The sequence below is a fragment of the Phyllostomus hastatus genome, unplaced genomic scaffold (genome assembly GCF_019186645.2).
Source record: "Phyllostomus hastatus isolate PE091 unplaced genomic scaffold, TTU_PhHast_1.1 phas_scaffold_55, whole genome shotgun sequence".
Taxonomy (NCBI): domain Eukaryota; kingdom Metazoa; phylum Chordata; class Mammalia; order Chiroptera; family Phyllostomidae; genus Phyllostomus; species Phyllostomus hastatus.
In genome coordinates, this window is record NW_025334035.1 from 5,841,850 (window position 1) to 5,855,438 (window position 13,589).

Consider the following 13,589-nt stretch of genomic DNA (forward strand, 5'->3'; position numbering starts at 1 on the left):
ATTTTGGAGCAGGGATGGGCGTATACCCAGTCAGAGACAGTCCTGGGATTTTGGCTAAGACTCACTGTACATAGAAAGGAATTTTTTTTTCTGCTGAAATTAGAACCAACACAGGGTAAAGCCTGCCTGAGAATGGAGCCACCATGGTAGAAAGCTGAGCCAGGAGGTGGAGAAAGAGCTCTGAGACATTGTCGGAGGCCCCGGACTGAGTGAGACCTAAAGTTAGTGTTCCTCCTGGAATTTCAGTTAATGAATCAGTAAATTGCTACCTGTGCCAAAACAGTCCATGTTGGGTCTTCTTTCCCTTGCATGATGTAATTCATCACCACCTCTACCTCCTCTTCTCTTCAGGCCAGTTAGACTTGATACTGATTCTGGGTTCTCTAAGCATCTTCTCTGCAGAGGCCCCAGGGCTGTACTGGACCCCAGCTCAAGCAGCCCTGCCACCCAAGCTAATGAGTGTGCTAATTAGGTCACCACTCTTGGGTTCTTCACTGGCCAGTAGGAGATCCAGTGGCCCTGTTTTACCTCTCATTGAACAACAGACCAACAAGGCTACTATGCAGTGTCTGTCATTTTAGACTCAAGTGACATGGATGCCCTGACCTCAGAGAGGAGTGAAAAGCCTGCAACCTCACATTCCAGTCAACCAGATTCACTCAGGAAGGTTGTGTGTAGGGTGGAGGAGGAGCACCAGAGTGAGGCACTGAGCCCTTTGGTTCTGCCCCAAGACCACCCTGGGCTAGACCGAAGGTCTTTCTTCTCCCCCAGAGTTGGCTCCTGGGTGCCTCACTATGTCTAACACCAGAGAGGTGTCTTGGTAGGTGAGTCTAATAATAACTTTCCTCCTCCAAGGACTGCTGGCCCAGATGCTGTGAGCCCCCTTTCCCTCCCAGTCTCAGTATTGTGGGATCACAGAATTCTCTGTCCTGTCACCTCCAGGTCAGAACTACTGAGGCAACCTAGTGCAATCAAAGGGGGTCTGATTTAAGTACCAAATCCTGCTCTGGCTTCATGGCCTCAGCATCCCCCTCTCTACCATGGGGATAACATCTCCCTCAATGAAATAATGCCCCGTGTCTAGCAGGGTGTCTGGCTCCAAACCTAAGTGTTAAGGTTACTCTCAAGTTTACCTTCCACAAAAAGCAGCACTCTCTGGTGGTGGCGATTGTGCCATTGCTGTGGTTAAAGCTGGGGGTGGGGACGGGACTCACCCCCAACACCAGCAAGCAGAGACATCCCTGTTTCAGGGGGTTGCACACCAGCAAGCAGAGACTTCCCTGTTTCAAGGGGTGCATACCAGCAAGCAGAGATGCCCCTGTTTCAGGGGGGTGCAGACCAGCAAGTGGAGATGCCCCTGTTTTAGGAGGGTGCACACAGGTCGGTGAAGTATCTAGGACATCTGCATATTTTTCTGACCTCACCTTGGAACTTAAAACTGGAGAATAAATGGGCCCTCCAAACAGTGACTCCAGTGATCTTGAGAACCCACTGGTGGAGTGATTTCTGGGTGGGCCCAGGCCCTGTTGCTCTTATAAGGCAACATGGGCCAGTGGGCAGCCTTGGCCTCTGCTCATCAGCTGGGCAAACTGCTTGCTGACACTGGGCCTCCTGTTCCTGTCTCCGAAATGAGGGACCTCCAGCACATCTGTCATCACCTTTCACCATATGAAAAGTGAACTTGTCATTATCCCCTGAACCCAGCCACTCCCCCTGCCCCCATCTGGTAGATAGCATCCCTGTTCACCCAGCAACCAAGCCACACACCTGGCTGCCATCCTTGCTCCTCCTGCTCCACCTGCAACCAGGGAGGTAGAGTCTACCTCCTCCGTATCTCCAGAGGGGCCCCATTCTCTCCATCCCACTGCTGGTCCCCAGCCCAGGCCACCTAGGCAACTAGACCCATGTTGCCTGCAGCCTCCCTGCCACCAGGCTTGCCCCTCTGATTTAGTTCTAACTTGCCAGAGGGTGCTACCAACGTAGATCCTTCCTGCTCCAAACCCCACAAGGGTCCCCACTGTCCCCACAGGGAAGCTGAACGCTTCCCCTGGGCTGCAATGAAGGCTGGTGTGGTCTGGCCCTGCCTGCCTGTCAGGCTTCACTCACCCTTGGCCGGCCCACCTCCTTCTGGCTCTGGCCACACTGGCCTCTGCACAGGAACCTTCAACCTGCCTCAGGGTCCCTGCCCAGACACAGAGCTTCCCCACCCCCACCCTCACCCTCACCCTCACTCTCACAACCGTCCTCTGGGTCTTAAGATGCAAATGTCTCTTCATCAAGAACAGCTTCTCTGGTCCTCTGGACCAGGCAGCCCCTCCTGTGACAGCTCACAGTGCTTTGCACACCTCCATGGGAACCTCCCCACTTGCAATGGCAGCTCTGAGGACTGTGGTCCCCTGTGCACCCTGAGCCCCTTGAGAGCAGAGCCGTGTCCACCATCTTCACCACTGCAGACCCAGACCCCAACCTGTGACTGCAATGGCAATGTGTCCCTGTCTTTGAGGCTGAACCGACAAGTCATTTGCTTTTCTGGTTCAAGAACCACCAGCCTGCAGCATGCCCCGCAACTCTCACATTTATTAGAATCTGCTTACCCAGCAATCCTCAAAGGAGCTTACTCAGGGGGTGATGTTCAGGAGTCCTGAGACCTAATCCCGGGATTATCACCGGAGGTGTGGGCTGGCAGGCAGCAGGGAGGTGGGTGTGGTGGGAGGGGCTCTGGCTGGCAAGGGAGGAAGGGGCCAGCAGATCATTAAAGATGCTTTCATTCCCCCGGGAGATGTGCTGTGGGTTCAACATGCTGTGGCCCCTGGGTGTGTTTGTGTGCACACGTGTGTGTATGTGCAGGGGGAGTGTGTGTGCATGCGAGTATATGTTTATGTGAGCAGTAAGGGGAGGCAGGGGAGGTCACTGGTTGGCATCAGGGTTTCTTTTCCTTTTCCTTGAACCTTTCCTTCACTTTTTGAGGCTCAAATTGAATCAGCCGCAGAATTTCTTTATTGGCCAGGGTCCCCTCGATGAACTCCTCCTCTGTCAGTTTATCTGCAGATGGGAGAAAAACACTACAGTCAGGACTGGTTGTTCAAGTTGCTACAAGGCTGACATCCACCAGCATGTCCTGTAAAGATGTATCTATCATGAAAACCTTGAGTCTTAGCACCCCCAGGGTGCCCCCAGCCCTGCCCCAGATACCCAGCCCATCCCCAGGACCGCCCCATGAATCAGCAGCGGCAGGGTTAACTACTGGCACTCCTGAGAGTCCTGGATGCATTTTGGTGTTGTGCTTCTCTTCTGATTGGCCAATGCCGCTGCCTTGCTGGTTATTAAATATTTTGAGTATTACCCTAGGTCCCCAACCTCAAGTTCTGAAAGAACTTTTGGGAGACAGAGCAAAGCAAACAGTTTCAATTGAGAAGGAGGGAGCAGGATCCACTCAGGGAGAAGGGGATGAAAGTGGAGGATCCCAGTGCAGCACCCTGGAGAGCCTGGCTCGTGGAGACTTCTCTCTGACACCCCGCCCCCAGCACATGGGCAGCCCCACGGTTCTTAGCTGACAACTCCTGCATGGTTCTGCCCTGTGCCTCTCAGCATCCCCCATCTACCTCTCCATGTGGGACCAAGAGAGAGCATTGGCTCCACCTAATGTATTCAGTTCCATGCAGTTAAATGCTTTTTGCTGAGCTTCTCCTCTGTGCCACAGCCACTGTGCTTTGGGCTGAGGTCACGGCAGGGGCAGAGGGCAGGGTGTGGCACAGAAGGGAGTGAGATCAAGTCCTTGGCCCCACGTGGACACTCTGGGCCTGGTGGGGAAAGCAGTTGTGTGTAGAAATAACTCTAAAGTGAGACGGCCGCTCTTTCTGGTCACATTGATGCTCATAGTGGCCTGCACGTAGTAGGCGTTCAACAATGCTTGGCTGATCTGAATTGCACTTCCATCTGTTTATGCTCCAGGCCTTTTGAACGCCCTTAATCTTAATTCTGGATCAGGGCCCTGGCTGGTTCCCTGTGTGGGTTTAGGGGATGAAATTTGGGTCTCAAATCTCAGCGGTCCCATCAGCTTCACAAAGATCTGGGGACCTCACCATCAGGCCCAGTTCTGGAAGGGGGCCTTGTCCCAAGGCAAGCCACATGAAAGGGAACAAACAGGCCCACTGGCCAGGGTGATGTGTCAGCCCTGTGATACCACCACCTCCTGTGACCTTCAGCTGGGTCAGTTTTCAGCTTAACCAGTAACATAAGAGGAGGCTCGGCAGACCCAGAGGGATGTCATGGAGGGGGTTACAGGCCAGCAGGGTGGGAGGTCACAGGGGTCATCTCACACAACCAGGGTCTGAGCGAATGAGGTGGCGGAGAAGGTGCTCAAAGGGGTGGCGATATCAAGGCTGGGACTCGGGTGAAGCCATCGAAGCACCTACCCTGCACACCCTGAGTCGGTGCTCAGTCTCAGGGTCGTGCAAGCACAGGCGGCACCTGGGAATGGATGCCTCCTTCAGTGTTGTGCCCAGACGCCTCACCTGCCTCACCTGGCTCTGGCCCTAGAGCCAACAACCTTCACATTCTTCTGACTTCTTCCTGGACTACAGATTAGTAAGGCTGGCGTGGTGTCTACCTGCCCTTATTTAACATCCTGCTGAGTGAGCCTGCCCCCTGCAGCCCTGGTGAGAGATGGCCCCAGAAATCCCAAACGGGTCAGTGCTGACCCCTCGCATGCGTTTGGGCCATGCAGCACTTCATTGGTTGAGACGCTTCAGATTTTAAAAGTCTCAATGGCTGGCTCCTCTCTTTAAATATCCTATGATGAGGGCCAGTGGGCTCTATACTCCCACATGGAAGCCATCAGACCAGGCATTTCACTCCCCACTATTGGCCAGTCCCCATACTTTGTAGAGCTACTGTCTACTTCTCTCACTTCCATCATCTGAGCTCCTGCGGCCATGTGAGTTTGCAACACCCCTGACATCAGCTTTCCTGCTGTCCTTCCCACGACAGCCATGAGTGCTGTGCAGCAGCAGCCCCACCACCCAGCTCTGACACCCACCCTTGCCTGTCAGTGCAAGACCGGCCGCACACCGGCAGGCTGCTCCCCGGCAGACAGTGGGGGGTGGGCAGGGCACCAGGCCGGGCCAGCTCCTGGAAGAAGGGGGCTTGATGACAGCCCCTCAGCTCTGCCAACCTTTCTCAGAACGGCACTGTACTCTAACACTTTTCTTCTCCAACCTTCCTTCCTTGCCCCTCTGCCCACACGGGCCCCATCTGCTTTGCAGTCTGATGGGTTTCCCAGCTTTCTGTAGATTTCTCCCTGTTTTCCCTCACAGGCCTTTCTCCCAATAAATTTCTCACAACCTAATTTAAATCTAAGAGACCTGGCAGTGCTTCTCGGGGGACCCAAATTAACTTCCTAAGTAAACCATGTAAGTTGAGATCCCACTTACTTGGGACTCGATGCTAAGTCAGACACAGACCGAGCTAAAGTCTGCCTTGTCCTAACTGTCTAGAGAGCATTTTTGAAAACAACTGAAGTAAACCCAGGTCTACAAACTGGCACTCCACATAGACAGAAAGTGGTTTGAATTACTCTAAGCTTGGCATGTGCATACTAACTTCTAATATGCCATTGCCTTTACTTTTTACTTTTACTTCAGTGTGGGCTAACTCTGCTCTAACCAAAGGTGTTTTTCTTCAAAAGCACTCCACCATTCTGAGCCTTCCTTCACCCCGAAACTCTCAGGCAGCGATGGACCTGCCCAAGCCACAGACGGGTGCCATTCTCATTGGCAGTGGCAGCTCTGGGGGGCAGCAGGTAGACCCGCCTGCCAGTGGGTCTGCCCATCCCCCGAGGCCCGGCAGCCAGCCCTGCGGGGCCCAGGGTCTCCGCAGCTACATCTTGTCGGGGTCCGCAGGAAACAGCCCTTGACTGTGAAATCCACGGTGATGAGGGAGAGCGCATTCACCATCATCCTTCTTTCCAAAGAAGGCCCAGATCTTCCCAGCTCGCTTCTCCGGGGTGTTTTCATCATCTGGAAGGTGCTTCACGTCCTCGGGGCTGATCATTTTGAAAATCGCCTGCACCAAATCAAGAGGAATGACGAGTCAGCAGGAGCAGCAGGGGCTGGCAGCCCTGGTGTTAAAATGCAGGTTCCCAGGCCCAACCTGCCCTACTGAATCAACACTCCTGGGAGGGGTGAAGCAGGCTTTTGCTTCTTGTTTGTTCCCTTCTGTGTGGTTTGACTTTCCTCACCGTGTAGATGTATTGCTTTCAATTGATTAAAATAAAATAAAATAAAATAAAATAAAATAAAATAAAATAAAATAAAATAAAATAAAATAAAATAAAATAAAAAGCTTCCTGATGATAATCCCATGGCTGCCTTGAACCCTACTGCCCAGGAGTGTTCGAATATCTCACCCTTCTTCCAGATCCACATGGTACCTGGTTGCACAGCCAGGTTGTCTTGTGGTAACAAGGGCTAACATCTGTTGAGTGCTTAACATGTGCTGCTATTCTGAGCATTTTACATGGTACCTTCACAGCCTTGTCAGGTGGGCATTATCAACCCCATTTTATAGATGAAGAAACTGAGACAACTTGCTGAGAGTGGAGGCATCAACAAGAACTTTCCAAAGGTCTCCCCAGGGCTCAGAAAGCTTCTCAGTTACCCTTCCGCTCAGGGAGGGACCCAGAGAAAGGTTTAGCTTTAGGTTCAAGGATCCTTCCGACCTCCCTCTCCTCTCACTAGTAAAGGAGGCGGATGTGTGATAAGGGACCAGGCAGGAAGTGCCTCTGTACCTGTGATTAGGGGAAGGGACCAGTGGTCTCATTGTGCCCATCCAGCTCTAGGGCTGGCCAGGTCCAGAGAGAACACTCAAAGTCATGGCCCCTGAGCCTGTCCCAGCCTGTGCCTTCAGCCTTGGGGCAGGCTTGGGATGCAGGCAGTGTGCTGGGTGGGAGTTGGGAGGACACCTTGGAGTCGCTTGAGAGCACAGCCAGTAATGCCTACAAAATTAGCCTGGAGGGCAGGTCAATGGCCTTGAGAAGTACCCTTTCAGCTCCCTATGTTATAACAAGAAGAACAAGGAAATCAATCCCAGTAGCAGTCTAGGCTGGCAGGTGCCTAGCAACTGAAGTGTAGGGGACTCTGTTAACTCCTTTCTCTGTCCTGAGCCATGGGAACCATGTGCCTCCTTGAAGGCTTAAAGCTGGGAGTTATTGCTGCCTGCCCCATGCTGCTTCTAACAGCAAGGACAGATGGTCAAGGCCTCAGTGAAAGCACAGAGAGAGACCCATTGAATGCTCACCCTGGGCCCTGGCAGGTTATATGGTTTTCCCAAGGCCATGCAGCTAGTTGGTGGCATAGCTGGTACTGGAATCCGTAACTTCTGCCTCCAAGGCCAATGGCTTTATACAGCCTCAGCCGTGGATGCTCCTCCTCAGTCTCTTCTTTTTCCCCCTCCCCTCCCCTGCCCTGCCCTGCCCTACTGCCCCTGCCCTCCCTTCCCTACCTTTTCTTCCCCTCCTCCCTCTCCTACTCCTTTTTCTCAAGGAACCAACACTTGTAGGCTTCTGCTGGGCCTGGCATCCTTAAGGTGATTCTGGGATGTGGTCTCCATCCCAGGCCACCTGCCAGTCCAGGGGAGTTCGATCTGAAGGCCCTGCCCACATGCCAGTGAGGTCCCCAGACAAGCCTGCCCTTAACGGGAAGCTCAAGTAGAGCCCACAGATCACCAGCCGCATGCTTGGCTACTTTATTTATGGTATCTTCTAATAAGGGTAGAAGCATGTGCAAATGAGAACAGGATTACCAGTGCATCAAAAGTTATATAAAATAGGACAAACATTCTCCCTTTTAACAGAAATGAAATTAAAAAAATAAAGTGAGTGGCATGAGATAGGGGAGTAAAAAGGTCAGGTAAAAAGATACTAAATGAGTCCTGGCTGGTGCAGCTCAGTGGATTGAGTGTGGGCTGGGAACCAAAGGGTTGCTGGTTCCATCCCTAGTCAGGGCACCTACCTGGGTTGCAGGCCAGGTTCCCAGTAGGGGGCGTGCAAGAGGCAACCACACACTGATGTTCCTCTCCCTTTCTTTCTCCCTCCCTTCCCCTAGCTCTAAAAATACATAAAAAATATCTTTAAAAAGATACTAAGTGAAGGTAACTATAAATAATAGAATAGAAAAAATAGAAACACCCTCATTGTCTAAAATATAGGAATGGCTAAATTTATGACATTTCTGTAGATGGAATTCTAAGCAGTTATTAAAATGGCTTTGAGGAGTATATACTGATATAGAAAACATTCATAATAATAACTGGGAAAGGTATGGTAAAAATCATATGAATATTTCATAGTTCTGAAATTATTTAAAAATATATAGCTAAAAGGCTGAAAATGTTGACAGTTTTCTCTGGATGATGAAATTAAAGGTAAGTTTAATTTTCTTTTGCATATGTTTCTAAATTTCATGAATTACTTTTACATTAAATAAAACTATTTTTAAGACACCTAAAATCTTCACAGCACATGGTCTGACACTGGCTAGCTGGGATGGACGGAGAATGTGTGTTGGAAGCGCTGGCCCTCGAGGGGCTGAGGGTCCTGTGATTCAGGACAGGACAGGGCAGAGGAGACTGGGCGGCTTCCGGGGTGAAGCTCTATGAAGACAATCAGAACTAGAACCCACATTTCACGTCCCTACTCTGGCCTCTCTCTATTGTGTATTTGAAACATGTTGTGGAATGTGAATATGTAGGGTTGAAGGTTTTTAATGACGTTTTAGTGAAGGAAGGAATGAGGGACAGAGAGAGGGAGGGAGAGAGGAAGAAGTGAGGAAAGAAAGAAGGATGGAAAGAAATAAACAAACAAAATGTAAATAGGAGGGAAATGAAGCTGTGGGAAGGTGCCCCACCTTCTGTTAATTGGTATGTTAGAGACCCCTCACCGTGGTCTCATAGACATTGAGTCAGTCACAGTCCCCACTCCACCCTCCAGCCCCGCCCCCAGCTGCTATCCCCCAACAGCAGCAGCAGCAGCAGGGGGCCCTGACCCTGGGTGACCCCAGTCTTGCACAGGGAAGGGGAGCGGTGCATAGAGACTGACCATGACTATCTCAAGTACTTCATTCTTGCTGATGGCCCCATTGCCGTCCACGTCGTAGAGTGAGAAGGCCCACTCCAGCTTCTGGCTGGGTTTGCCCGCTGTGGTCATGTGCAAGGCGATGACATACTCCTTGAAGTCCAGGGTGCCATCGCTGTTGGCGTCGAAGCTGCGGAAAACGTGCTCGGCATAGGCCTTGGGGTCGGAGTCAGGGAAGAACTTGGCGTAGATGCTCTGGAACTGCTGCCGCGTGATGCGGCCGCTGGGGCACTCCTTCAGGAATGACTGGTACCAGGCACACAGCTCCTCCTCTGTGAACTTGGTGTTCAGCTGCAGCTCCTCCAGGATCTCCTTGGACAGGGCTCCACTTTTGCTGTTCCCCATGGGTGAGGTGGCGTGGGCCCGGGCGGAGCAGTCGCAGCTGGGTGGGTGGGAGTGATGTGGCCTCAGGCTTCCAGGGCTCAGTGCCACTGCATTCATAGGGACACTGAGATGCTGGCAGATTAGGGGGATTTGCAGCAGATTCACCCCAGTACTTGGAAGGAGCGGGGGTGGAGGGGGGGGGCAGGAGCTTGGTGGAGGCTAGGCAAGTTCCCAGAACCCTCCTGAGATTAAAATAAGGAGCTGACAGCAAGTCGTCAATCCATTTTGGCCTTCTGGGAGGACAGGAGGTCAGAGCCTTTTGGAGCCCAAGTCTTGGGCCAAGGCCTTTCACACTGTCCCTAGTTCATCCTCTTCCACCCCAACTCTAGCTCTTTGAGAGCAATGGTGTTCACTCCTGTCCCCCACCCTGACTCTGAGGGTCCCATCTTTCATTGAGCCCTACAATGCAGGGGTAGGAGCCAGGCTCTGGAGACCACCTGGTTTCAAATCCCAACTTTGCAATGTACTAGCTGTGTGACCCCAGGCATGTTTTCTTTTTTAAGTATATTTTATTGATTAAGCTATTACAGTTGTCCCAGTCTTTTCTCTCCTTTATCCTCCCTCCACCCCACTCCCCCCACTCTCCAGCATCCCTGCCCACACTTAGTTCATGTCTGTGGGTTGTACATATAAGTTCTTTGGCTTCTCTATTTCCCATGCTATTCTTAACCTCCCCCTGTCTATTTTGTACCTACCAGTTATGCTTCTTATTCCCTTAACTTCCCCCCCATTCTCCCCCTCCCCACTCATAACCCTCCATGAGATCTCCATTTCTGTGATTCTGTTCCTGTGTTGGTTGTTTGCCTAGTGTGTTTGTTTGTTTGCTTGTTTGCTTGTTTGTTTTTTAGGTTCAGTTATTGATAGATGTGAGTTTGTTGTCATTTCACTGTTCACAGTTTTTGATCTTCTATTCCTTAGATAAGTCCCTTTAACATTTCATGTAATAAGGGCTTGGTGATGATGAACTCCTTTAACTTGACCTTATCTGGGAAGCACTTTATCTGCCCTTCCATTCTAAATGAAAGCTTTGCTGGATAGAGTCATCTTGTATGTAGGTCCTTGCCTCTCACGACTTCAAATACTTCTATCCAGCCCCTTCTTGCCAGGTACCTTTTCTAAAATCTTTCTGCCTAGAACGTTCTTCTCCCAACCCTTCACCTCCTTCGTGGTTTCCTTAAAAGTCACTTTCTCACAAAGGTCTGTATTGTCCACTCTATTTCCACCTGCACACCCTACCACACCCATCAGCATACCCCAGACTGTTTACCCTGCTTTTCCTTTGCTCCCTCCCCCATACACCTTCTGGCTTCCTATTTATTTGTTCCAGGTGCTGTCTAGGGCCTCACCAGAGTGAGAGCTCTCTGGAAGCAAGGGTCCGTCTGCTTGTTCCTGGTTGCATTTTCATTGTCAGAATGGTGCTTGGCAGGGCTGGGCTGTCAGTGGCTATTTTTTGAGTGAATGGGTATAATCATAGTGTCTACTTCATTGTTTTTGTGAGGCTGGAATGAGTTAATGTGTGAACATACTTAGAGTAGAGCCTGGCACATACTAAGTACTAACCATATGTTAGTTTTTGTTATTACTCATCTACAACAGGGTCAAAAACTAAACTGCCTACTAGGAGTCAGCAAGTGGAGGGAAGGAGTGAAAGAGCTGGATCAGGGATACAATAGGGAGTGGTGAGGCCTGTGTCACATGTGGGAGGGGCTGCCAGTGTTCAACTCCATGTCAACATGGTCACATGGGATTATGGCCCAGTGTTATTGTATTTTTTTATTATCCAAAAGAAATTCATAAATCAGATTTTTAGATGCAATTTCCAAGCTTTTAAATTGAGAGTTCAGAAATTTTTAAAACTTGGTGTGGGCCAAATAGAACATATCTGTGGTTTGGTTTCAGCTTGCAGGTTGTCAGTTTGCAGCCCAGCCTGATGCCTGAAGCTAGCAGACATTAACATGCTTGTTGAGTGAGTGAATGGATAGATGGGAGATGGGAACTCTGCAATGGAAGCCTTCACATCTCTGCAGTCAGCTCAGTTATGAGTGCAGGACATAAGGAAGAACCCTAGGGGGTATGCTATGTACCTGAATTCTCGTCACCGAAGAAAAGGTTGGCAGTGCCCCAGCTTGGCTGAGCACAATGCTGGAGGGGAATGTACCTGGAGCCCCCACATTGCCAAACTGGATGGGAGAGATGTCTCCTCTTTGCCCAGGGGTCATAACTATGAAGAATAAACGCCACAATCTCTAGGCAGGTGAGTCAGGGTTTGTACCCTATCAAAACAGGCCCCTACTGCTGGGAGAAAGCCACCTGCCAGGCCTACCCTGCTGTTGCTTAGGGAGGACAAAAGTTCGGGAGCCAAATCTGCTCACCCACCCCTCCAGCTTGCTCCACCTGCTGTGGTTCCAGAGTGTTTCTCAGGAAGCCTTAACGTTAGGGGTGTGTAGGTGCACTCACTATTTGGTCCTGTCAGTTTGCGAGAGCATGTTAGTTGTTAAGAGCCTTTCTCTTCTAGATTTCACTCTCTTGTAGCAAGGCATTTATTTTCAAGAGCAGTTAGAAATAGAACAGTCACTGAACTCAGAAACAAACACAACCCAGGCCATGAAAGTGAGGTTGGAGGTTCACCCCCTACCTCTGAACCAGGTGCGAGAGGCCTTTAGAGGTGCCTTCTGGAGCTCCTACCCTTTGCAACAGCTTGGATGGAGCTGGAAAGCATTATGCTAAGTGAAATAAGCCAGGCAGTGAAAGACAAATACCATATGATCTCACCATTAACAGGAACCTAAAGAACAAAACAAAGAAACAAGCAAAATATAACCAAAGACACTGAAATAGGGGACAGGATGACAGTGACCAGAGGGGAGAGAAGAGGAGATTTCGGGGAGAATGGGAAGGGTTTACAAGAACAAATTTAAAGGACACATGGACAAAAACTAGGGGGAGAGGGGTAATGGGAGGGAGGTGGGGAGGGGTGGGTGGGTGGGCTGGAATGGGAGTAAAAGGGAGAAAACTGTACTTGAACAATGATTAAAATTTTAAAAAAGTTAAAAAAATAAAAAAAAATTGTTTACATATATAAAAATAAAAAGAAGTACCTTCTGGGTTCTCCGCCCATCCACACCAGGCCTGCAGATAAGGCCAGGCTGGTGTTACAGGGGTGAAAACAAAGTTCCAAAATGCCTATCGCTGGCCTGTGTCACACGGTTGTAAAATGCAAAGCCGGAATGAAAGCCCAGGCCTGCCAGGCTCCCCATTCAGGGCCCTTCACTACATTACAGTTGCCTGAGCTGAGGGTGGGAGAAGCTCCATGTCTGCAGGTGAAGAGCTGGGGTTGCTCTGACAAGACGTGGGCAAGAAAACAGGGCCCTGGGTTAAGATGGTAGGCAGCTATCATCCCCCAACCTCTTCTGCCCTCTCCAGGGACAAGGAGGAAGGAGCTGGATCCAGGTCAGAAGCAGCCTGGTATTGTCCCTATTCTTCAGGTTGCTGCACCCAGGAGGAGCCCAAGTGCAGGAGGGGACCCACAGGCAGCTGTGTTGATGCTGCTGAGAGAAGGGTCATGACCTGGAGGTTTGTTTGAAAACCTGCATAAACATCTTCTATCAGAGGGAGAGTTTATGCTCCTTAGTCAAACAAGTTGTTGGAGATGATGTATTGTGAATGGATTTGTTAAGTCTGAGCTAGGGCCATAAACTCTCCTCAAACTCCAAAGTCCACGGGGAAGAAGGCCTCGTCTCCAGGCAGTCTCAGTGTGTGTCTCCCCTCCTGGCCTTGACTGAACAAAGCAGGCTCTTCCCAGAGGCTGGCCTGTCACACCCCAAACTGGAGCTCTGTCTTAGCTGTTAGCTAGGGCCCAGCCCTCCGGCCCCCACCTTCAGCCCCCTACCATCCTGGCTCTGAGCTCCAAGACAAGCTGACCTCTGCTCCTGGGCCTGGTCCCAGGGCCTGTACAGTCTGCACTGAAAGAGAACAGGGGAGAGGAGGGCCAGAAGGCAGACAGTGGGAAAGGATGTCCCTCCCATGGCCACTCCTTTGCACTGAATGGCAACCTGGTCTTTTGGTTGCTTGGACT

The 13,589-nt window shown here is 50.7% G+C and overlaps 1 protein-coding gene across 1 annotated transcript; it reads right to left on the reverse strand.

Annotated features, from left to right (window-relative positions):
- Positions 1–2,555: 2,555 nt before the first annotated feature.
- RCVRN (recoverin) lies at positions 2,556–9,594 on the reverse strand. The gene is made up of 3 exons (XM_045824021.1): positions 9,095–9,594; positions 5,952–6,063; positions 2,556–3,042 (listed from the first exon to the last, which is right to left on the reverse strand). Exons 1-3 carry the CDS (start codon positions 9,569–9,571, stop codon positions 2,921–2,923), a joined length of 711 nt encoding a protein of 236 aa, XP_045679977.1. The 5' UTR covers positions 9,572–9,594; the 3' UTR covers positions 2,556–2,920.
- Positions 9,595–13,589: the final 3,995 nt, after the last annotated feature.

What these genes read in the sequence shown, in the direction of transcription:
- RCVRN (XM_045824021.1), bottom strand. Translation starts at nt 9,571, where the DNA reads ATGAATGCAGTGGCACTGAGCCCTGGAAGCCTGAGGCCACATCACTCC. An exon ending in AAGTACTTGAGATAGTCATG is followed by an intron (nt 6,064 to 9,094) that starts GTCAGTCTCTAT and finishes GATTTGGTGCAG; the next exon opens with GCGATTTTCAAAATGATCAG. An exon ending in CTTTGGAAAGAAGGATGATG is followed by an intron (nt 3,043 to 5,951) that starts GTGAATGCGCTC and finishes TCCCATCTGCAG; the next exon opens with ATAAACTGACAGAGGAGGAG.